This window comes from Corticium candelabrum, chromosome 20 (assembly GCF_963422355.1).
Source record: "Corticium candelabrum chromosome 20, ooCorCand1.1, whole genome shotgun sequence".
Lineage (NCBI taxonomy): Eukaryota > Metazoa > Porifera > Homoscleromorpha > Homosclerophorida > Plakinidae > Corticium > Corticium candelabrum.
The window spans coordinates 391,517-415,909 of NC_085104.1; the positions used below are offsets into that span (position 1 = coordinate 391,517).

The following is a 24,393-nucleotide window of genomic DNA, read 5'->3' on the forward strand; positions in this document are numbered from 1 at the left end:
ATATGTACATGCATGTATGGATGGATGTATTACCTGACACAACACCATCACCAAACTTTCTGCTGACATCTTATGCCACAAAGGGTAGCTATCATCCCTAATATTCTCAACAATCCACCACACAATGATCCCAACTCCAACAAAGGGCGTCACGAACCTAACACAAATCACTTTAATCACATGACACACACACACACACACACACACACACACACACACACACACACACACAACACACACACACACACACACACACACACACACACATTTGCATCCTCACCGAATAACAATTCCCCAAATCCATGGCAATGTCCAGTCAGACAGACCATACTGTAAAAACATTTAATTACATTACCATTAATCTACTGAGATTTTAGTAACCACAGGTTTACATCGTTGACGACAACGCTTCGAAATTTGTCAGCCCCGTAGCGCCACACTAAGGCAACAAAAGCGAAACCACAAGGTAGAAGAGCAAACCCCCACACATAATCCTAATGTAGAGATGGAAACAATATATTTAAACTGTATTGTCTGTTTGCTATTCAACTGTTTGTCTCTGTCTGTCCTCTGTCTGTACATTTGTCTGTCTGTCTGTCTGTCTGTCTATCTGTCTGCCTGTCTGTCTGTCTGTGTCTGTCTGTCAAAAAACATTTATTGAAAACATCAACACCAATATCTGTCTGTCTGTCTGTATCTGTGTTTGTCTTCTGTCTGTACATTAGTCTGTCTGTCTGTATCTGTGTTTGTCTTCTGTCTGTACATTAGTCTGTCTGTCAGTCTGCCTGTCTGTCTGTCAATCTGTTCGTCTGTTTGTCTTTGTGTCTGCCCTCTGTCTGTATATATTTGTCTGTCTGTCTGTCTGTCTGTCTGCCTTCTGTGTTTGTTGGCACTTCACCTGATTGACCAAAATGTCCAGATGCATTGCTGATGGCAAACCAAGCAAAAAGGTAACCACACCCACAGTAATTGCAGCAGGTATACGTGGAACTACAAACAATAAACATAAACACATCACACATTCGACGTCTAAAACACTAACACATTTCTCAATTCACAAAAACAAAGTTATTGATAACAACAACATGTACAGTACACATGTACCTCTAAAGTCACGTAGAAGAGTGGCCAACAACTCAAACATTGCAATGAGGGAACTGAGACCAGCAAATGACAACGACAAGAAAAACAAAATGGCAAGAAATCGACCAACACCAATGCTGTTATAAAGCAGTGGCATCCTGCAGAAGATACATTGATATCAATAAGTACATCTTTAGCTACATGTGTACGAAACATGAAGCTCACACACACACACACACACACACACACACACACACACACACACACACACACACACACACACACGGCTTCCAACCATATGAACGTAAGTCCTGTATTGGCTGGTCCATTGTCTTTCAAAACAGACACAATGTATTTTTTGTCACGTCCTTCCGACTCCAACACCGAAAAGACATTGCAGAAAATCATGATTCCGCAGCACAAACTATAAAATAGTAAACATTTACAAAAATTTAATAATAAATAATAAATAATTAATTATTTAATTAAATAAATAATAAATAAAAATAATATAAATAAAATAAATAATAAATAAAGAGACAACCCAAATGGTTGTCTCAAGGAACAACCACTCTGATTCCTAGAATGACAAGACTGACCAGGCCAAAAATTACCGGCCTATCACGTGTCTGTCTGTCTTCTATAAGACCCTCACCTCAGTCATCAGGCAGAGGATTGCAGAGCATTTGGTTCAGAGAAACCTCATGGCTCCGGACCAGGCACAAGAGCTTGAGCATGGCTTGGGTGGACTACCAGAAAGCCTATGACAGCGTGCCACACAGTTGGTTGCTCCAATGCCTTCAGCTGCATAAGATCAGTCCAATCTTGTGCAAGTTCCTGTCATGTGTGATGAAGAGTTGGAGGACATCGATGGTGCTTTCTTACGGGAACAGTACGATCAAGACAAGGCTTATGCAGATCAGGAGGAGTATTTTCCAAGGTGACTCACTTTCTCCACTTCTCTTCTGTATGGCTCTCAATCCTCTGAGCAAGGAGTTGAACAGAACCGGTTATGGCTACCGGATGACCACTGAGCATGGTGAGACTGCCAAACGTCAGCTTATCAGTCATCTACTTTACATGGATGATCTGAGATACCACCATCCCCACTGCCAAGAAGATCAAAGCCAATCGTCCAGACATCTGTCTCAGAAATAGGAAGACAAACGCTTGTCTTCTTATTGATCAGCTGTCCTACTGATGGCAACATCATTGCCAAGAAACATGCTGAGAAGTTGGCGAAGTACAGCGACTTGCGAGTGAAGATAAGCCACATGTGGCATTGTCGAACACTGGTGGTTCCGGTGGTCTTGGGAGCTTTGGGCACAGTGCACGCAGGTATTGCACGGTGGCTGGACATTATTCCAGGTCATCAAAACCTGCAGCACTTACAGAAAGCAGTGCTTCTGGGATCTACTCGGATCCTTCGTAAAGTCATGTCTTCTTTCTAGACAGCCATGATGGTCTAAGTACTTCTGAAGCAGGGTTTGCTTCCGGTACTCGTAATAGACTTTACAAACCAGACTGATCTGGTTGAGCCCGACAATACTTAAATAAATAAATAAAAAATAATAAATAAATAAAATAAATAAATAAGAAACAATAATTAAATAAATTAATAATGACAATGATGATGATCTTTACCTGACAAAATTATTGGCAAGTGGAGTGATGGTTCCCATAGAGACAATGCCATCATGACGTCGCATGTATATAGCATACGTGAGAAGTAATGCACTAGCAGCACCTGCAAATACCATAATATATTACAAATGCATAAACCAGTTGAACATACACAGAGACATACACAAAGGCAAATGTACTATACAGCACCTACCTGTGTCCCATGCATTTTGAGTGACAGCATCAACCCACACTTGAGGAGTCTTGAACACATCTGAACACACAATTCAACTGATACGTTCAGCACAATGTTGGTTCAGTTCCTATGTGTTGCATGTCCATGTGGATGTGAACAAGCAACTATTGGCTGAATATTTAGCTTACACACTAGCAAACAAGCAAGTAGATAAACAGGTAAACAAACAGATAAACAGGTAAACAAACAAATAAACAGGTAAACAAACAGATAAACAGGTAAACAAACAAATAAACAGGTAAACAAACAGACAAACAAGTAAACAAACAGGTAAACAAACAGATAAACAAACAGACAAACAGGTAAACAAACAGACAAACAGATAAAGAAACAGACAAACAAGTAAACAAACAGACAACAGATAAACAGACAAACAGATAAACAAACAAATAAACAGGTAAACCAACAGATAAACAGGTAAACAAACAGACAAACAAGTAAACAAACAGGTAAACAAACAGATAAACAAACAGGTAAACAAACAGACAAACAAGTAAACAAACAGTCAAACAGGTAAACAAACAGATAAACAAACAGACAAACAGGTAAACAAACAGACAAACAGGTAAAGAAACAGACAAACAAGTAAACAAACAGACAAACAAGTAAACACAGTCAAAAGGGTAAACAAACAAACAAACAGACAGACAGACAAATACACAAACACACACTCACAAACATAAACAAACAAGCAAACAAAAACTAACACACACATAAACAAACAAACAAACTGAAAGACAAAACATACAACAGCTTTTTGTACTGATAGAAATGCATGGCAACCATGATATCATACCCCAGTCTGGACTGAAGAGGTAAGAAATTCCTTCATATGAATAAGTCAAACTCAACGACCAGGCAAGAGAGAAGGCAACAATAAGAAGTAGAGTGGGAACGATGATCTTGTTGACAAGTTCGATGGTCTTCACACCCTTGATGATGGATAAGAAGCCGATTGTGACAGCGATGCCATGACAAAGAATAGGATAATTGCTGGTCTAGTTTTAGAACAAGAAAAATTATTTTCTTCACCATTGAGACAAATAAACAAACAGACAGACATACATACATACATACATACATACATACATACATACATACAAACAGACAGATAGACAAACAACCTGACAGACACATAGACAGACAAACACATAAACACACAGACAGACACATAAACAGACAGACAAACAGACAGACACATAAACAGACAAACACACACACACACAAACAAAAACACACACACACACACACAAACAAACAGACAAACACACTAACAAACAGACACACAAACAGGCAGACACATAGATAGACACACAAACAGACAGACAAACAGATGGATAGATGGACAGACAGACAGACAGATAAACAGACACACACAGACAAACAAACAGACATTCAGACACATAAAAAACAGACAAACAAACACATGATCAGAGACAAACAAACACACACACACACACACACACGTGTGTGTGTGTGTGTGTGTGCACAAACAACCAGACAGACACATAACCAGACAGACTCATAGACAGACAGACACATAGACAGACAGACACATAGACAGACAGACACATAGACAGACAGACACATAGACAGACAGACATATAGACAGACAGACACATAGACAGACAGACATATAGACAGACAAACAGACAGACAGACAAACAGACAGATAGATAGACAAACAGACAAACAAACAAAGAAGCAGACAGACAAATCATGTAACACTACACAGCCTCACTTAATCACCTGTAAGTTGTCCCATTCTTCATACGACTCACCATACGTTGTCGGCAATGCAAACGCACAGTGATAAACAAAGTAATAGAAACACCATCCAAGAACAACACTGTAATATGCACTACACAACAAACTCCAATTCCAAACAAATTAATATCAACTTCCCAACAAGTATACATACGCAATGCCGAGCACAACAAATGCAATAAATCCTCCCATCCACTGAGCATACGGACCAGCCATAATGCGAAACGATTGAAGGACGTTCTTTCGAGTGTATCTGCCCACTGCATACTCAACGAGCAAAATAGGAACCGACCACACCCACAGACCACAAAACCAGAGAATCAAGAACGTCAAACCACCTGCCAATTGATATCAACAATATTTGTTATTTGAGACCAAAAAGGGCAGCAGCTGACTAGTAAATAAAAATTCCTTTTTAAATTGAATTTATTACAATGTAAATTGTTTTAATTAAATTAATTTATTAAAAGTTTAGCCTCGGATTTCTACACCTCTAACGCGCTCTACGTCAACCGCAAAACGTTTGAAACTTCGAGGCTTCACTATGTACGCAATAATAAAGTTTTGCTACATGTTGCAAGTATTCCTCCAACCTTCATCTCCACTGTTGTTTGCTACAATGCGCGGGTATCGCCAAATGTTGCCAGTTCCAACAACGCATCCCAAGCAGGAGAGAACAAGACCGAGTTTAGACTTAAACAGTGGCTGCAAACACAATGCAAAATTATAATAAACACAATAAAGATGAGATCTACAACCAACCCCATCAGCAGCGTCTGTGACGGTGTCTGCCATCTTCACGTGACAGATATGTCACAAGACAAGTGGACAGAATCCCCGAATGTATATAATAATGACGTCATTATGCCACGTGTTTGTGCACGTGCAGTCGCTGCAAACAAAATGCATAGCTAGACACATACAAAAGGAGAGATGTACTGTACTGTACAACAAATCCCATCATCAGCGTCTGGTATCAGTCATCTTCACGTGACAATGACAGAACATTTGTAACATAATCCGGATGGAAACAAATGACGTGTGTGTGTGTGTGTGTGTGTGTGTGTGTGTGTGTGTGTGTGTGTGTGTGTGTGTGTGTGTGTGTGTGTGTGTCTACGATGAGACTTTGCAACATTGCTCATTCAATGTACAATAGATATCTCTTGCAGTAGCAACACATTCTAATTATTCGACATTCAAACACTACACGCCCACTTCATACACAATGACAACACAAACAAACAAAACTAAATATTACAATCCACATCAAACAATCCAACACAACAGCAACACGTAGCAACATCCACTCCACTAATAAAGCAATCCATATTGATATCAAACGTCATCCAACAGTCACTGCTCGACACTTCATTTCTCCATCTCTTCAAGCACGGCAGCGTATGTAGGATTGGCCATTAAGTTACACGCCTCTAGCAGCTTGTCTGCAGCTCTCTTCCTTCCCATTTGCTGTGCTAATTGATCAAAGAGAGCCTGCACTTTATCACTGTCGTCTGGTAAGAACTTGAGTTGCTGGAGTTGATCAAACGTTTTGCCACAAGCAGAACCGATGGCATACCACCTGGTGGAGCTGACATGCTGGACGGCACGCACAACACGAGACACATAAACAGCACATTCGTCCTCACTCACTGATGTACCTGACATAAACAAATATTATAGAAAATAATAATTTAAAAAACAAACAACAAGTTGGCATTAGAAATAAACCGAACACATTTCACTAACTGTTTTATCATAAGTGGTGTGTGTGTGTGTGCATGTGCGTGTCTACGTGTGTGTGTGTGCATGTGTGTGTGTGTGCATGTGCGTGTCTACGTGTGTGTGTGTGCATGTGTGTGTCTACGTGTGTGTGTGTGTGTGTGTGTGTGTGTGTGTGTGTGTGTGTGTGCGTTAGGTAGCTCTACTAAACTTAACATAATTTAATTAATCAATATAATAGAATCTGTCCTCTCTATTCCCAAACCCATTTTGTAACTTTAATATCAAATCCTCCACTACAATGGTTTATGACAAAAAAGCAACATGCTTGTACATGTATACACCATGCATCTCTCTCCAAGTCGATCTTTCTTTTTATGTCATTACCTGCTGCCTGTGACAACATGTGACACTCAGCACAAGTTGTGTGACCTTCACCAACCTGCAAGACAACAAAACAAACAATAATTGATATCAACAATCATATCCTACATATCTGCAAGCTCTATGTGTGCTTGTCCTACTCTCTCGCTTGCCATTCTGCTAACAATAGCAAGAGTAGACATGAGACATGTCAGTTCCTCCTCTTTCTGTTGGATCTCCCTTCTCAGTTTTGTCATTTCACTCTCATGGACTGATTGTCTTAATTCTTCTTTCATCTTCCCGACTTCACTCTGCAGTTCAGCAATCTATGCAACACAAACACAACTTGGGAAACAGACAAATAGACATGAAAAAGTCACATTACTGTCTGTTGGTCTTGATGTCTCATAACAGACACATGACCCTCCATATAGGGATGAGATCTCACTATAAGAGAAAAGATAACGTCACTTAAAATGTGCAATAAACATGATGATATTAAATACACACACACACACACACACACACACACACACACACACACACACACACACACACACACACACACACACACACACACACACTCACTCATGCACACAAACTCAACTAAATTAAAACCATATGCAATCAAGATAACAAGCAAATCATTCAACAATATCAATCTAACCTCACACCAAAATCATCACATTAAATCAAAAGAAGAAAAACAAAAACACAAATTAATTGTTTCTTTCACTTACATCTTATGGCTTCTTCCATCATCTCAACCACATTACTGTGACCATGTCGCTTGGCAATCTCCAGTGGTGATCCATACTTACTATCCCACAATGACATCACGTTAGTAATATTATTGACTGAAAGATATTGAATGCATCACCTCTCATGTTGGGAACTCGCTCCATGTTTTAGGAGAACATCAACACAACACACATGACCATTAAGGGCAGCCAACCACAGTGGTGTACGACCACGAGTATCATTGATATCAACAGGAACAGAACAAGACAAAAGACTCTCTACAATGGTCCTGTGATTATTCTCTGCAGCAACATGGATGGCTGTCCTTCCATACTGAGTAAACAAGAAACTGATAAGATAAGCTCCCTATTTGTTGCATATCTGTTTCTCATCATCCCCCACATCTCAACAACATGCTCCACACATTTCACCACTACCCCATTATTCTTGTAATGTGCATGTGTGATACAACCAGAGCACGTGCATTGTACGTCTCGACTTCTTATGAGATGTCTGTTCTCCTCAACTACATGATATATTGTACATCAACAAGAAAGATTTTGTTGGTGTGGAGGATTATTGGTGTGCATCCCCAAATCAGACCTCTAGACTAAAATTTTAGTATCAGATTCACTATACTATAGTATAGACTAATGATCTGTTGTGTTCCTTGAATAACTGTGTCTGCTGACTTCTGGTGTCAAGTGTACATAAATGGATATAATGGTAATGGTAATGATAATGGTTTGGGGTTCAAACCCCAGTGACGACAGTAAATTATGAAACTTGTCTGTCTTTCTTTCTCATGTTTCTCTAGCTTTGTCCATGAGACTATGACTCATTTCAGTCGTAGGAAGTTTCTATAGTCATTGATATCCACTAGGCGTGCTGTACAGAGTTCGTGGTCATCGTAATGCCTGCAATCTATATCAAATTAGCTAGTCATTGATCGCCGTGTGGACTACACAGAAACATGTACCCTGCTGGGCTCACCTGCCTGGTTGGTCGGTACCCAGATGAGGGTAAAGACCCCACTTGCCCATCATGGAAGGGCATAACTACACATGGTAATGGTATACGTAATGGCTCAACTGCATGAGTCAGTTTGAGCCTGGGGATGAGAAACAGACATGCAACAAATAGAGACTAACATAGTGAGTGTTTATGTTAATAAGGGTCATCCATAATTGTCGACATTTATTCAAGTGTACACACAAAGCGTGCGCTAGGAGGAGAGGGTAAGAGTAGTTGTAAGCTTTTGGAACGGAGCATAAAATGTCAATAATTTCATTTGGTCCAGAAGTAGATAGAAAGTGATACTAAAGTCAGGATATTGCATTTACGTGCACGCGTGTTGTATCTATGTTTGTAACTATCCATCACAAGTGTATGACGAGTAGACTGTAGTGTGCATGCTAAGTGCTCATGGCACGTGTTTAACATGTACATGGCTTGGGAAAGTACTGTACCCTGCGGTAGATACTAACAGACGGTCAGAAGTGTGATAAAACATGGGCAAACAGGTACCAGGAGTTTGTAAACACTTTTTTCTTTGCCAGCCCATCTTTGTCTCACGAGAAAGCTGTGCAGAAAGTGCAACAACAATGGAAACCGCTGGCCAGTACAACAAAATGTGCATATCAATCTTCAAAAGCAAAAAGCTTCTAATTATTTTATTTTATATATTATTGTAATACCATGGTACATTAGAAATAGCTTCACATAACCAACATTTTTATGTACATTGTATGCTTAGGAGAGGGGGAAGGGTTTGCAGAAAAGAGTGCGCTTTGTACGCTTTAGTAAATGTCGACAATTATGGATGACCCCTAAGGTAATAAACATTCCATTCAATACACACAATGAGACATTCAATAGAATGATCAACACACAAACACAAACAATAGCAAAATGAATGCATTACACTCACAAATATGTTTAATACATGCACAACAGACACCACAATATCAACTCAACCTCTCAATACTCAAACTCACATCATCTCCCTTCATCACATTAATATCTTTGGTCTTCAAAAGGATATTCGCTATATCAACAAATCCCTTCCATGCTGCCACAATCAAACCTGTTCGTCTCCACTGCATACACAAGAATGTATTATTATCATTATTCCTCCATCACACTGTACACATGCTGCAAGAGAAAAGAAAATAGAAAATGAAGACGACCTGATAAGACAATAACTACTGCAAAAATAGTCTCCAACAGTCCAAGTTGAATGAAATAAAAACCAACAAGATTATTCATCTCTGCATGCAATGGCTGCTTCAGCCAGTCACAAGTCAACACTGCTGCCTCTTGACCAGCAAAAACAAACAAAAACGTTGATTGTTGGATTAGATTGTTACATCTAGTTGATATCTATCATCTTATCAACAACACATCACACTTTCACACACTCAATCAACTCACATAGCCAGTTTCATTAACATCTGCCGATTTAGTGAGTAGCAACTCAACCATTTCCTTCTGATTATTCAAACACGCTTTTATCAAAAGAGTGTCCTATTTTGAGATCAAACGACGTGCAGTTCATTTCAACATCCAATACACACATTAGAACTCACAACACATACCCCATAATACCCTCTATTGATATCAACTCCATTATCCAAAAGACGCGTTACTGATTCAATATCTCCTCTCTCCACTGCTTCATACATTTCTATCTTCATTTCTAGAATTAAAATTAACGAAAGCGCGTGTAATACTTGTAAGACATTACAAAGTAGGTGCAAACTCTGCTCGCCCCATTCTAACTCTACTGTCTATCCCAGTCTACATACATTAGTTTATATCGTTCGTATAGCTACATGACTATTGTAAACTACTCACCTCAAACGCGGTAGACACGCAAACAACGAAGTGACAAACAAATTTCCCCGCGGACAAGCGTTTGCGCATGCCTAAAGTTTTACTACACATGCCACTTAATTACAATCACGTGATGCTACACGTGCCCAAAACACAAAATATCATTTAATTAAATTAGACAACATAAAGTATTTAGACACAATATCGTACACTGTAGCAATAGTAAATATCATTCTTGCGTCTCAGAGCCTGCTTGTTTCTTTGAGAAAATTCTATTCACTTCATACCAGTGAATCAATCATGAAAACTGACTAAATGATCAGACATCACGACCTCGTCAATATCACTCATTCATTAAAGCTAACTCTGCACTATTCTCTATTGCTAGTCGCTTACTCTCCAAACATAATACAAGAAATGTTCAATCAAGCCGCCGTCTTGTGTTTCTGTTTTTTCTTCTTTGCGTTCACTGCATCAAGGATTGGCTTCCTCTTTGCTTGATATCGCTGCCTTAACTCTTCCAGCTCCCTCTCCATTTCAGGATCCAGATTTGTCAACCGCTGCTGAAGCTCTTCGATAGACAACGTTCTCAACTACAAGAAAATACAGAAATGAGTGACTGATATTACAATTGTCTATTGCTATAATGTAACAAACATTTGTACACTTGACAAGTTGTCTTGGTGTGTGTGTGTGTGTGTGTGTGTGTGTGTGTGTGTGTGTGGTGTGTGTGTGCGTGCATGTGTGTGTGAGTCTAATCCCATCCAGCCTATCATCACACAGAGATAAACAACCACAAACAATAAAATCCAAACAAACCCAACAACTACTCCTATATTTATATCAACTCCCTCACATATTCAAAATCTGTGTGAGACCGACGCCCATCTTTTGTTGCTGCCATGCCTGCTCCTGCCCCTGCCCCTGACTTCCGTAGAATAGGACCCGTACCATCCGAACTCTCTTGTGTTGATCTACTTCTGCCATCCATACGATCAAAGTGATCCATAAATGCCGGTCGATATTCATCTTTATTGTCACTGCTATCAAGATGGAGAGTGTCCACTCCTAAAGGAAACAAGAAATGTGTCTAAAACTTGTGTGTATGTGTGTGTGCATGCACGTGCGTGTGTGTGTGTGTGTGTGTGTGTGTGCGCGCGCGTGCACGTGTGCGTGTGTCATGTGCATCAAAATCCACCCATTGCCATCTATTTCTCTTACGTCGCATTGTGTCTGATACAAATTCCTCATCCGAACTGTTAACCACCATTGTATTGACATCTGAATCACGTGAGATCATTGTACCCATCTCACTGTCAGTTGTTCTTACAGAAGACGAATCACCACTGCTGTGTGTGATCATAGTACCCGAGTCTGAACCATTAATACGTGTTGTCCCTGTGTCCAAATCGTCATCCTCATCATCAACAACTTCGTCTTCCTCCTGGTTGAAAGAAAGACAGTTAAACGTTTCACATACTTTCTAACAGAATGACAAACAAACCGACAGACAAACAGACAGACAGACAAACACACAAACAAACAGACAGACAGACAGACAAACAAGAACCAAGCCCTATTGGCTTGGGTAGTACTTAGTTGCTTTGCTTAGAGGGTGACAAACAGACAGACAAACAAACAGACAGACAAACAGAAAGACAAACAGACAAACAAACACAGACAAAAAACCGACAAACAGACAAACAAACAGACAGACAAACAAACAGACAAACAAACAAACACACACAGACAAACATACAGACAAACAGACAAACGAACAAACAGATAAGCAAATACATAAACAATATCATTAACACATTCCTACATCACTGTCCACTGACACTTGACTTTCCATTGCTTCCAAAGACTCGGTAACCATGCCTTTCAAAATAGAAATCGATTTTGCATTCCGAACAAACGGATGCTAGAACACAAATTCTGTGTGTTACACAACACAAGGCATCACCAGATCAGAGAACGTGTCACCTTTAGTAAGACCGTTGCTGATGCTCTCTCTTCAGGATTTTTAACAAGACATTTTTCGAGAAAACTTTGGAATTCATGAGACCAACGTGAAGGTTCCTTGAGAGTTGGAGGAGGTTTGGTTGGTATCATAAAAATTGCCTAGAAATGAAGAGTAAAGTGTGAGACTGTTGTATTAGTAGAACTTGTAGATTACTTGACAAACAAACAGACAGACAGACAAACAGACAGACAAACAGACAGACAGACAAACAGACAGACAGACAGACAAACAAATAAAAACAAAAGCATATGGACAAACAGACAGACAGACAGACAAACAGACAGACAAACATACAGACAGACAGACAAATAAAAACAAAAGCATATGGACAAACAAACAGACAGACAAACAAATAACCAAAAACATAAACAAATATACAATCCAACAAACAAACAGACAGACAAACACACACACACACACACACACACACACACACACACACACACACACACACATTGAATTGGATGTCTCACCCTCATAGGATGTATGTCAGCATATGGTGGTTTGCCTTCAGCCATCTCAAGTGCTGTGATGCCCACAGACCAAATGTCAGCCATACAATCATACCCCACCTCCTACACAACCAAACACGTGAGCAAATCAAACAAATTTAGCAAAAGAAAATTACGCCAACTGACAGCATGACTGCCTGTATGTCTGTCTGTCTGTCCATCTACATGCATGTCTGCCTGTCTGTTCGTCTGTCTGTCTGTCTGTTCATCTATCCGTCTGTCTGTCTGTCTGTCCATCTCAATAATATATATTTTCATAAATTGAACTAATACATGGCAATAACAGAAAATCTAGTCTGCCTGTCTGTCCTTCATCAATCCAGATTCCTTCATCTGTGACCGTCAGTCAGCAAGTCCATCTGTATCTCCAATATGTCCATGAATCCACATCTGTCTATTCACATGTTACTAACTGGTCGCCTCATTCATCCTTTCTCATCAAAACAAATAAAAAATTAAAATCAATTAAAATCAATTAAAAATTAAATACACACAATAAATATAAAAAAATCCACCCACCTGAATAACTTCAGGAGCCATCCAAAATGGAGTCCCTATTACTGTATTGCGTTTGGCCATTGTATCCTAACATCAATACATAATACATTATATAATTAATTAAGTAAGTAAATTTGTGTTTGTTAAAACTTACAGTCAGTTGTCCTGCAACACCAAAGTCTGCTAGTTTGGCATGTCCGTCAGTGTTGAGAAGGATATTTCCTGCTTTAATATCTCTGTAATGGAAAGCAGAATGTAAGGAGAGAATGTAGATACAAATGTGCTGAACGAGTATTGCCTGTGAATTTTCCGTTTGAAGTGAAGATATTCGAGACCCTTGAGAGTCATGCTGAGTATGATTGCAATTTCTGGTTCTGATAGCTGTAATGGACATAAACGTTGGTTACAAATACATTAGATTGGAGGGATGCATCTCACAATACATCAGACTATTGTATTGGAGGGATGCATCTCACAATAGATAAGAATGAAACCAAAGTACAGAGCGGAATATAAGGAAATTTTTTGTCCGGACCAACAGGTTTGTCAAAGCCACGCCCATTTAGACCACGCCCATTCTAACAAATTTTGACCCCGCAAACAACACTTTATTTCTATTATTTGACATCTATACAAAGCATAACAATAACCACAACAACTTTGAGACAACATACCTGCAAAGCAATCTTTTATTGCGTTACAATAAAGTGAAAAATTTATGGAACCTCAAAAGACAAACTTGGAAGTGCACTAGCACAACAATGTGCAAAATTGTATTCAGTCAGAGCTTCTGGAAAACTATTTGTAGACGCGGTCCTAGAGGATTATGCCACATGTCCCAGTCATCTAAACTAAAGCTGCTAGTGCTATCGTCTTGGGTCAACTCTCCAGTTTTCCTTGCTCAGTATTGCTTTCTGAAACCTTCATTAGGACAGCAGTTGGTCTTGCATTGTTGCCACCACAGCCGAATAGTGGCGTCAGCGTGAAAGTCTTGAAGTGATGGTCCTTCATGGTATACTTCCATAAGGTCAGACAAGGTGGTGTTGCTCATGCTGGTGTGCCGGTCTTTCTTGATCAGTTTCAGCGATGAAAACATCCTTTCAACATGTGTGGTAGTTAAGGGGAGACAAATACTATGTCTGGACAGGTGTGAACTATGTACCACACAGACTCATAGCACACCTTGATGTGCAGATATTTTCTAGCATAATGGACTACCTCCGCAACATGAAGAGCAAGAATATTAACTCCTTTGCTTTCTAATGGTTTGGCAAAATGAACAGCAAGAGTTTTTACAGCTTCTCTAACCTCTGCATTATCATCAACGTTTTGTCTTCACTATCTTGCTCAGAAGTTTGAACGTTAGATTTTCTTTGCCATGTTTGGGTGTCAAGAAAGGCAATTATATGACAAAGAAGTTTTGGTGTCACACCAACCTAGTCACTCCTTCATTTTATTATCAAGGCATACTAAATCGGTATTCACATTTTCTGCAGTTACTTAGTGTGCTGACAGAATAGTCTGCCAAAAGGCTCTTTGAAAGAAACCGTTTAGGATCTTTCCAGAAGGACTGGAATTTTCAAAGAAACAGCAGTCACTGCTATTTGACAATGACAAGAAAGAAAACATTCACAAATCAGGATGTTTGATTACCGTCTTGGGGACGATGTTTCTACCAATTCATGTCCTCATATTTGGTGCTGTGCTACACGCATTCTAGGTGAAAATTTGTATTTTACGGCAACTGGTGTCTCAGTAACCCGTCTCACCACTTCACACAAAAGCATATATACTGTCTATGACCCCATGAGTGTGAACTTTGAAAATCTGTAATATCTCCGCTGTTTTTTGGACCTTCCTGATGATCTTGAATGGTTAGAAACCACAAGGTCTGGCATCTGTTTACTAAATTATTTAAGCCCTTCCTACAAAGGAAACCAAAAGATAATACTTTTTGCATATCAAGGATGTATTAGCCAAGTACAAATGGTTATTATCCAATTATCTAGTGAGATCAAGGGATCATCAACTGAAACCATTTAAGATAATTGGTGTAACATGCTCTAATAAGCACACCTGGTGTGACCTCTACCTCATTACTCACTTCCCAGTTCAGGCTTACTGGGATAGTAGATATGTACCCCAAGAAAACATACTCTCTGATAGTGCACATAGTCTGACTTATGAGTGTCCGAATCATGCCATTTGGGTGTGACCGTTCCAGTAGCCAATGTCCGGACAACACAATATATGGCCGGACATGGACTTGTTTTGACCAGACAATGTCCGGTGTCCGGGTTATATTCCCCTCTGAAAGTAAGTCACTGAAACGGTGCACTGAAATTTCTGACAACTAAGAAATATAACCTGACTTTCAATTTTGAATTTCAACTTACACCTCAACAAGTACCTTCATAACATCAACTACCAACATGCAATCAACATCAAACGTTAGACTACAAACTTGCCTCAAGAACAAAGACTGTATGCTGCAGCTCAGCAAAATCGTAAACAAAACGTCTCTAAATCTGTCAATGATGTTTTAGAAATGAAACTAAGGGTCACGTACTGAAATCAATTTCCATCATGTGGCATATTGATATTAAATCAGTGCAACCGTGTGTTCATCCACAAGAGTCACACAAGCAAGTTAGTCTAACAGAAACAGAAACTAACACTCAAACTCCTCCAGCAGCCACGAGTTCGAGAAAAACTCGAGTCCTTTGTTACTGGACAACAAACAAGAAATCTCTTGTCTCACTCCTCTATCCATAAATCTCAATCTCAGAAGCGAATCCAGGGGTTATGACCAGCAGCTGGTGCACCCCATTTCTTCAAAAATTTCCTTGCAACAGCAACGCTAGCTGCATCGCAGAATATTGCAAGACTGATAGGATTCTTTCATACACGCGTCTCACGTTTTTCTCTATCACTATTCGAGTCACATTACTCGTAATCAACAATGACAACTAAGAAACTCAATGGATTGGCTATGATGCTCGTGCATTGAAACATCGTCAACTGCCTACGAGTGAAAGACAAGAGGTGGACGAGTTTGCTGTCACTCACAGTAAGACTTAGAGACTGTGCCTCCATGATTTGGGTGCATCAACGAATGCTACTAACTGAACAACTGACTACAAACTTGTTGTTCCGTTCATGAGTTGTTGTACCAGATTGTATTCGTAATCATGATCGTCACTACCGTCTTGTTGCACTGCAATTACCTTGAATTATAATCGAAATTCTCGTGTACAGTACACCAAATTCTTTACCCACCCCCTGCAATCTCTCTATCAGTTGCCTTAAATTTAACTAAAGACACACACACACAGTGACACACACACACACACACACACACACACACACACACACACAGTGACACACACACACACACACACACACACACACACACACACACACACAGTGACACACACACACACACACACACACACACACACACACACACACACACACACACACACACACACACACACACACACACACTACAGATCCGATCAAGTGACCTATCATCTCACCGGTCTGTTTCTTCTCTTGATGATGTCGGACACGGAGCCTGCCCCGCAATACTCCATCACAATCCACAGATCCGTGTCCTTGAAGTAGCTGCCGTAGTACTTCACAACGTACGGCGAATCGCACTGCTGCATGATGCTAATCTCCTTGATAATCTCCTGCAGGTCTGTATCAACGGGCACAGTCTTGATGGCCAACAATTGCCCGGATTCGCGATGAATTGCCTTGAAAACGGCGCCATATGAGCTGTAAACAATCCTAACATGCTTATCTGTTGATGAGGTAATGTTTTAAGTGTTTACCCTTCTCCTATCTTGCCTAGAATGTCGAAGACTTCTTCTGGCGGTTTCGTCAGACTTTCTTCACTCAGCTTTGTCAGGGTGCCCCTATGAGACACCAACGGGCATGAATTTGTTGGTCATCGATACGTCTAACGGCACGCATCAGCTTACCCATGGAAGCTCATGGCATCAGCGTCAAAGTCAAACCTGAAGAAGACAAGAGCTCTGACACACGTACGGGCATTTATAAATATCCGGGTATTTTTACATAACCAATAAGCACGCATGCGCTATTGTATCTAGCAACCGGCGTGTTCACCTGTTGTCATGACCGCTCAGAGTGAGACGTTTGCTATATTTGATACGCTTTCGAATTTATAATTTGAGGAACAATATTTAGCTCGTCGTATCGACGAATTATCAACATCGAAGGCCATTCCGCAAGGATTTTTGGAAGACAGGTTTGCGTGCATGCATCACTGATGGCGCTCTCACTCACTCAATGAATTTCTCTTTAGACGTTCTGTTTATTGGGATCGGAACATACCGAAGTGGAGGCCGGAAACGACCAATTTTGGTGAGCTACTTAGTTGTCGCGCGTGGTGTATGGAGCTCCGAGGCTGAATGAATTTGCCCGTCTGTGTGTCTGTCTGTTTGTTTGCCTATCTGTCTGTTTGTTCTTTGTGTGTCTGTCTGTCTGTTTGCCTGTCTGTCTGTTTGTGTGTCTGTCTGTCTGTCTGTTTGTTTGTTGTTTGTGTGTCTGTCTGTCTGTTTGTGTGTGTGTCTGTCTGTTTGTTGTTTGTGTTTCTGTCTGTCTGTCTGTCTGTTTGCTTGTCTGTCTGTTTGTGTGTCTGTCTGTCTGTCTGTTTGTTTGTTCTTTGTGTGTCTGTCTGTCTGTCTGTTTGTTGTTTGTGTGTCTGTCTGTCTGTTTGTGTCTGTCTGTTTGTTTGCTTGTCTGTTTGTTCTTTGTGTGTGTGTCTGTCTGTCTGTCTGTTTGCTTGTCTGTTTGTTGTTTGTGTGTCTGTCTGTCTGTTTGCCTGTCTGTCTGTTTGTGTGTCTGTCTGTTTGTGTGTCTGTCTGTTTGTGTGTCTATCTGTCTGTTTGTTTGTTGTTTGTGTGTCTGTCTGTTTGTGTGTCTGTCTGTCTGTTTGTTTGTTGTTTGTGTGTCTGTCTGTTTGTTTGCCTGCCTGTCTGTTTGTTTGTCTGTCTGTTTGTTTGTCTGTCTGTTTGTTGTTTGTGTGTCTCTGTCTGTTTGTTTGTCTGTCTGTCTGTTTGTCTTTTACTCCTGCTGTTACTTTTAATAACCAATTTGTTTCACATCTTCCTCAGTACTCTCTGCACATCAAGAACAACTCGTTTGCCCGAAAGTTTTACACAAAGAATACCTAGGAGATCGGTGAGTAGCCTCATAGATTCTAACAGATAGGCAGCTGGTCTACATGATGGTTGCTTGTTTGCAACAGACCTAGTCCTATATGGCCAGTGTCAAAGAGTGCACAGAAAGCAAAATCCACTCCAAGACTGGAAGTTTTATCACAACCTAAGGCGACCCACAGAGAATATGAACCAGCAAGAGAAGTTAGTCATGATGCGTGAACACACACACACACACACACACACACACACACACACACACACACACACACACACACACACACACACACACACACAGGGAATGTGTGCACTTGTTGCTTTAGTTTAATCTCATTGTTTCTTTTTGTTTGTTTGACTGTCTGTGTACTTGTTTGTCCATTGATTCATTTGTCTATGCATATGATGTCTGTAGAAATATATTCTATGTATATGTCTGTCTGTCTGTCTCTCTGTCTGTCCATTTGTCTGTCTGTCCATCTCTATCACAGATTTGCAATACAATTGATCCATTTGGCTGCAATGATCAGCACCTGATGCGTGTACATGTTTCATCTGCCATCTATGCCACACACTGTAACCTCCTCAATCTGATTGCCACATCTCTTTGCATCTCCAGCCTCTACAACCCAGACTAACCACCCACTTGTATCATCATGTGTAGATTCAAACAGTTGTCAGCGACGCAGCAAAACATGCCGGCTGCTCTGATCGACTCCGCACATTATGTCAACACAAAACGTATCCCAACAGTGAAGACGAGCTCAGAAATTGGGACTGGAGCACGTGGGAAAGTTCCGTACCACAAAGAGCCAAGACGGCTGAACCGTCTTCACACACTCTTCAACTAGCCGAAGAAAAGAAGCCTCACCCGCAGTGGAAACCGTCAAGAAGCGTGCAATGGAAAGTCTCTCGTGCCGCACTCAACCACGAACTATCAGAGACATCACAGAAGCTTGCACAGCCGAAGGAGCGTGGCCAGCAAGAGGATTATAACCCGAAGGCATGGAAGGTATCTTCGGCGTCACTGCAGGCACAAGCGTCTGCGCGTCTACAAGAGTTGTGCCTTCCGTTGGCCAGAAAGATGAGATCAAAGAAGACATGAGGACATATGAGTTTGGTGTCTATCTATTGGACATAAGATATGTAGATTAGATATATAGTAAGTATATAATACAATTGTATGGAGCTGGACATTGGCTGTTTCATGAGTCAGTCCAGAGCTGTGTGTGTGTGTGTGTGTGTGTGTGTGTGTGTGTGTGTGTGTGTGTGTGTGTGTGTGTGTGTGTGTGTGTGTGTGTGTGTGTGTGTGTGTGTGTGTTAGTTGCAGTTGCAACACACAAAGATGGTTAATATTTCTGGTTTAGACGTGTGCGTCGCACTGTGTTACAAACTACAAAGTCACAGGGTAGTACTTCCTGTTACACTTTAACCAATCCAATGTCAGTATTCACTCTCCATGGCAACAAAAACACATCTTGCTTTACACTGTATGTTGACTCAGTGGCGTAGCAGGCCTAAATGTTGAAGGTTAAAATTGATATTAATGATATATTATTAACTTATTAATCCTTTGTAAATCCTTGCAAAAGATTTAGTTTCTGTTAATACTGAATGTCGCACTGTTGTGGTTTTCAGTATGCCAATAAAGTATTTGGCTGTCTCTTTCCATGGTTCAGACGTACGGCTTCCAAGGCCTCAATGGTCCAGTTTACTGATTACTAAGTGTAGCAACAGATGCAACAAATGTAATTCTAAGAACGACCATACCCTAACGAGTTGGGGTTCACTGAATCCCTACTAAACTCACACTAAACCCCCACTAAACCCCCATTAAACCCTACTAAACCCACTAAACCACTACTGCACTCCTACTAAACCCCTACATACCCTCCACTAAACCCATACTAAACCATCCACTAAAAACCCCTACTAAACCTCTCATTAAACCCTACTAATCCCCATTAAACCTCTACTAACCGCCTATTAAACCCCTACTAACCCACACTAAACCTCTACTAAACCCCTATCAAACCCCTACTAAACCCTCACTGAACCCCTACTAAACACTCCACTAAACTCCCACTTAACCCACACTAAAACCCTACTAAATTCCACACTAAACCCCCATTACGCTCCCCCACTAAACTCCCATTACGCTCCCCCCTAAACTCCCATTACGCTCCCCCACTAAACCCCATTACTCACCCCCCCCCACTAAACCCCATTACGCACCCCCCCCACTAAACCCCATTACGCACCCCCACTAAACCCCATTACGCACCCCCACTAAACCCCATTACGCTCCCCCCACTAAACCCCATTACGCTCCCCCCACTAAACCCCATTACGCTCCCCCCACTAAACCCCCATTACGCTCCCCCCCACTAAACCCCCATTACGCTCCCCCCACTAAACCCCCATTACGCTCCCCCCACTAAACCCCCATTACGCCCCCCCACTAAACCCCCATTACGCCCCCCCACTAAACCCCCATTACGCTCCCCCACTAAACCCCCATTACGCTCCCCCACTAAACCCCCATTACGCTCCCCCACTAAACTCCCATTACGCTCCCCCACTAGACCCCCATTACGCTCCCCCACTAGACCCCCATTACGCTCCCCCACTAGACCCCCATTACGCTCCCCCCGCTAAACCCCCATTACGCTCCCCCCGCTAAACCCCCATTACGCTCCCCCCGCTAAACCCCCATTACGCTCCCCCCACTAAACCCCCATTACACTCCCCCCCACTAAACCCCCATTACGCTCCCCCACTAGACCCCCATTACGCTCCCCCACTAGACCCCCATTACGCTCCCCCACTAGACCCCCACTACGCTCCCCCACTAGACCCCCATTACCCTCCCCCACTAGACCCCCATTACCCTCCCCCACTAAACCCCCATTACGCTCCCCCACTAAACCCCCATTACGCTCCCCCCACTAAACCCCCATTACACTCATTTATCGTAAATATGTACAACCTAAATCCTTGGAGCAGGTGCAACGTTTAACGCTAACTCAAGTATGATAACAAGCTCAAACCAGGCTCGCAAACCATAGTGAACACACCTAGTGTGAACACACCTACAAGTGTGTTGCTACCAGCTGTGTTGTTGTTGATCCTAGCAACATGTACACTTGTACAGTACACACACGTCTCTCTCTATTCCCCAAGCATCATACAAATGTTTTGAATACATTCTGTCTGCTACAGAGTGTCACGTTACAACACAGTTTACAAAGTTGCCACTCAACAGTAACAAGATTAGCTAATTAGCTACACAAGCGCAATTTGACTCTCCAGAGACTGCAAGCCGCTTAGTGCCGCAGACGTAGCAAATTTTACCAAAGCTGGCGACTAGCTTTGAAACATGCAATCGGCAGCAGAAAGTTTTAGTCACCATTGGCGAATCGGCGACCGCAATTTTGAACACAGACTAATATACACTCGACAATTTGGTCTACCAATTATTACATCAGACGTTGAACTAACCATGAAATCAATGTGGAAGACAAACATTTTCGTCAAAAATGCAATTTTTATTCAAATCAACTCTTGACAGCAATACAAATTTGCTTGTTGAATTCAATGATTTCATGCAGTTGCACATGCCATAACGCAATCGGCTCTCACCGAGTCACAACACAATGTTAAGTAACCACACTGCAGTGTGCAATGTTAATTAATATTAATTAATTAAACTCGAACTTCGCTGCTCACCACTGCTCATATTTTGCATGGCAAAGGAAACAGCTTGTACCATCCGCTGATCGTTCGTCTGCACAGCTCCAGACTGTTGAGAGCGATCAATGTCTCTCCGAGTAATGTGTTACACTTTGGCTCATCACAGCTCGCCAATGCACTGACCTAAACGCAACACAAACAACAGCCAATGAGACACCACACTGTGCACCAAAATGTACATTCGATTCACACAGAGATGTGATGCCATAAAGCTGAAAAAAGGCACTCCTGTGTCGTTGTAAAGGACGACTGCTTCTCAAATCAACCATCGTACTGCAGACAGACACACAGACAGACAGACAGAGAGACAAATGGATAGACACACAGACAGACAGAGAGACAAACGGACAGACACACAGACAAACAGGCTGTTTGTTAGAGTTTTTCTTCTACGACCATTATGGTTGTTTATCTTGAACTCTTAGTGTTATATATAGCCTTTTCTGTATTAGCATTGATGTTTTCAATAAATGTTTTTTGACAGACAGACAGACAAACAGACAGACAGACAAACAGACAGACAGACAAACAGACAGACAGACAAACAGACAGACAGACAAACATGAAAATATATTATATAACAGACAGACAGACAAACAGACAGACAGACAAACAGACAGACAGACAGATGCACCATCACAGAGAGCCACGTCATCGATACATTACATCTGACAACCGCCCTGACATAACAGTTTTCGATGTTGGATCAGGGTCCAACACAGATTTAGACATTTCGCTAGCACATCCCTGGAGCAGTGAAGTAATTTCAGCATCAGCATCTACGGAAGGTGCTGCAGCATCCAGGAGAGAGCAGAAGAAAACGGAAAAATATAGCAGAGAACGACTTCTTGGTAAGGAAACAGTGACAGCAGTCCCACTAGTCTTGGAACATTTTGGTCGATGGGGACAACAAGCAGAAATGTACCTACAGCATTTGTCAAGTAGATCAACGGATGCCTATGGAACAACAAATGCCTCCTCATTCAAGACACATTGGAGGGAGCGCATGTCCATTCAGCTACAAAAAGCCAATGCTCGAGTCATCTACAGGAAAGTGGAGAGACTTTTAGATGATGCTAGTTAATTTGTGTTTTTCCAAGGCCATTTGGCCTTTACTTTTTTTTAGTAAAGGAGCAAGCACGTGTGTAGTTAATTGGACTGATGAGGACATTGTGTTGTAGAGGATTTAGCCTCCATCTGTACGTACTTTGTTCTATTGAATAAAATACCTTTGACAGACAGACAGACAGACAGACAGACAAGTGCAATGCAAGGGTTATATACCAGAAAGTAGAGGGACTTGCACGTTAGCTTGTTGAATATAGTCTTCCAGGTCCTTTGGGCCTTGAAAATATGTTTAGAAAATGTATTAGACTTTTGAGAACACTATTAGCGATCAGTAGTTTGTGTTTCATAGTAACAGCTGTGATTTATGAAAATATACTACCATTGACAGACAGACAGACAGACAGACAGACAGACAGACACACAGACAGACAAACAGAAAGACAGACAGACAGAAAGACAGACAGACAGACACAAACAGACAGACAGACAGACAGACAGACAGACAGACAGACAGACAGAAAGACAGACAGACAGACAGACAGACAAACGAACAGAAAGACAGACACATAGGCAGACAGAGGTACATACCGCAATTGTGACTACCTGCAACAGTTTACTGTGTGATGATGACAACGAGAAGACAAATGTATTATTGAATTGTGGATCCCAAGACTCAACGACCTGACTGGTTTGTTTCAATACTTTACCTCGTCTGCCACGTACAGACAGCCGAACGCACGGCCCTATATCGACACCAAATGAGATCAAAGCAAATTGTGTGGCTTCTTGTCTCACGTACACGATGTGTTGCCGTACACAGAGACAAGTCGACGACCGGTTGACAACAATACCTTCAGTACAGACCCATGCTGACTGAGAGTAAGATGCAATTCACCAACAACAAGTGATCCTAGAACAACATCAATACAAGAAATATTAATATCAAAAATAAAATAAATA

General features: G+C 41.2%; 4 protein-coding genes and 1 long non-coding RNA gene across 6 annotated transcripts in view; 1 reads left to right on the top strand and 4 right to left on the bottom strand.

Annotated features, from left to right (window-relative positions):
- Positions 1-5,554, bottom strand: part of LOC134195541 (uncharacterized sodium-dependent transporter YocR-like) — a 6,129-nt gene extending 575 nt beyond the window's left edge. Inside the window, exons 1-13 of the mRNA XM_062664577.1 lie at positions 5,492-5,554; positions 5,323-5,434; positions 4,884-5,067; positions 4,712-4,823; positions 3,759-3,960; positions 2,921-2,980; positions 2,728-2,830; positions 1,379-1,507; positions 1,105-1,241; positions 899-990; positions 393-494; positions 281-330; positions 34-157 (exon numbers count right to left, since the gene is read on the bottom strand). Of these exons, the coding sequence (XP_062520561.1) occupies positions 34-157; positions 281-330; positions 393-494; positions 899-990; positions 1,105-1,241; positions 1,379-1,507; positions 2,728-2,830; positions 2,921-2,980; positions 3,759-3,960; positions 4,712-4,823; positions 4,884-5,067; positions 5,323-5,434; positions 5,492-5,524 (1,440 nt within the window). The 5' untranslated portion in view covers positions 5,525-5,554. The remainder of the gene's footprint in view (positions 1-33; positions 158-280; positions 331-392; positions 495-898; positions 991-1,104; positions 1,242-1,378; positions 1,508-2,727; positions 2,831-2,920; positions 2,981-3,758; positions 3,961-4,711; positions 4,824-4,883; positions 5,068-5,322; positions 5,435-5,491) is intronic.
- Positions 5,555-5,888: 334 nt separating this feature from the next.
- Positions 5,889-10,481, bottom strand: LOC134195316 (serine/threonine-protein phosphatase 6 regulatory ankyrin repeat subunit B-like). Of its 2 annotated transcripts, XM_062664327.1 has the most exons (10): positions 10,409-10,481; positions 10,150-10,250; positions 9,986-10,078; positions 9,550-9,651; positions 7,692-7,885; positions 7,552-7,631; positions 7,197-7,258; positions 6,973-7,137; positions 6,836-6,890; positions 5,889-6,387 (listed from the first exon to the last, which is right to left on the bottom strand). In XM_062664327.1, the coding sequence occupies exons 2-10, from the start codon at positions 10,246-10,248 to the stop codon at positions 6,098-6,100; spliced, it is 1,140 nt and encodes a 379-aa protein (XP_062520311.1). In that variant the 5' UTR covers positions 10,249-10,250; positions 10,409-10,481; the 3' UTR covers positions 5,889-6,097. The 2 variants fall into 2 exon arrangements, with proteins under 2 accessions (XP_062520311.1, XP_062520312.1); XM_062664328.1 differs by lacking the exons at positions 10,150-10,250; positions 10,409-10,481 and having other exon boundaries at positions 9,550-9,706; positions 9,986-10,070.
- Positions 10,482-10,502: 21 nt separating this feature from the next.
- LOC134195315 (serine/threonine-protein kinase 3-like) lies at positions 10,503-17,502 on the bottom strand. The gene is made up of 12 exons (XM_062664326.1): positions 17,413-17,502; positions 17,263-17,346; positions 16,963-17,206; positions 13,722-13,804; positions 13,578-13,659; positions 13,445-13,510; positions 12,887-12,988; positions 12,374-12,511; positions 12,213-12,311; positions 11,609-11,831; positions 11,244-11,455; positions 10,503-10,980 (listed from the first exon to the last, which is right to left on the bottom strand). Exons 1-12 carry the CDS (start codon positions 17,424-17,426, stop codon positions 10,813-10,815), a joined length of 1,515 nt encoding a protein of 504 aa, XP_062520310.1. The 5' UTR covers positions 17,427-17,502; the 3' UTR covers positions 10,503-10,812.
- Positions 17,503-17,533: 31 nt separating this feature from the next.
- Positions 17,534-19,806, top strand: LOC134195317 (sperm microtubule associated protein 2-like). Its single transcript, XM_062664329.1, has 6 exons — positions 17,534-17,581; positions 17,642-17,702; positions 17,760-17,818; positions 18,571-18,637; positions 18,705-18,819; positions 19,277-19,806. Exons 1-6 carry the CDS (start codon positions 17,569-17,571, stop codon positions 19,715-19,717), a joined length of 756 nt encoding a protein of 251 aa, XP_062520313.1. The 5' UTR covers positions 17,534-17,568; the 3' UTR covers positions 19,718-19,806.
- Positions 19,807-22,149: 2,343 nt separating this feature from the next.
- On the bottom strand, positions 22,150-24,347 carry LOC134195937 (uncharacterized). Its single transcript, XR_009972458.1, has 3 exons — positions 24,233-24,347; positions 24,037-24,176; positions 22,150-22,488 (listed from the first exon to the last, which is right to left on the bottom strand). It is a non-coding gene; the product is annotated as an uncharacterized LOC134195937 (long non-coding RNA).
- Between the last annotated feature and the right edge of the window lie 46 nt (positions 24,348-24,393).

Coding starts and splice junctions, on each gene's coding strand:
- LOC134195316 (XM_062664327.1), bottom strand. CDS start 10,248: ATGAAGATAGAAATGTATGAAGCAGTGGAGAGAGGAGATATTGAATCA. Junction 7,886..9,549: donor ATGTGATGAAGGGAGATGAT/GTGAGTTTGAGT, acceptor TTGTTTACTCAG/TATGGAAGGACAGCCATCCA. Junction 6,388..6,835: donor CATGTTGTCACAGGCAGCAG/GTAATGACATAA, acceptor TGTTTATGTCAG/GTACATCAGTGAGTGAGGAC.
- LOC134195315 (XM_062664326.1), bottom strand. Junction 12,989..13,444: donor TGGCTCCTGAAGTTATTCAG/GTGGGTGGATTT, acceptor TTGGTTGTGTAG/GAGGTGGGGTATGATTGTAT. Junction 11,456..11,608: donor TGTATCAGACACAATGCGAC/GTAAGAGAAATA, acceptor TGTTTCCTTTAG/GAGTGGACACTCTCCATCTT.
- LOC134195317 (XM_062664329.1), top strand. Junction 17,703..17,759: donor CAAGGATTTTTGGAAGACAG/GTTTGCGTGCAT, acceptor ATTTCTCTTTAG/ACGTTCTGTTTATTGGGATC. Junction 18,638..18,704: donor AAAGAATACCTAGGAGATCG/GTGAGTAGCCTC, acceptor TGTTTGCAACAG/ACCTAGTCCTATATGGCCAG.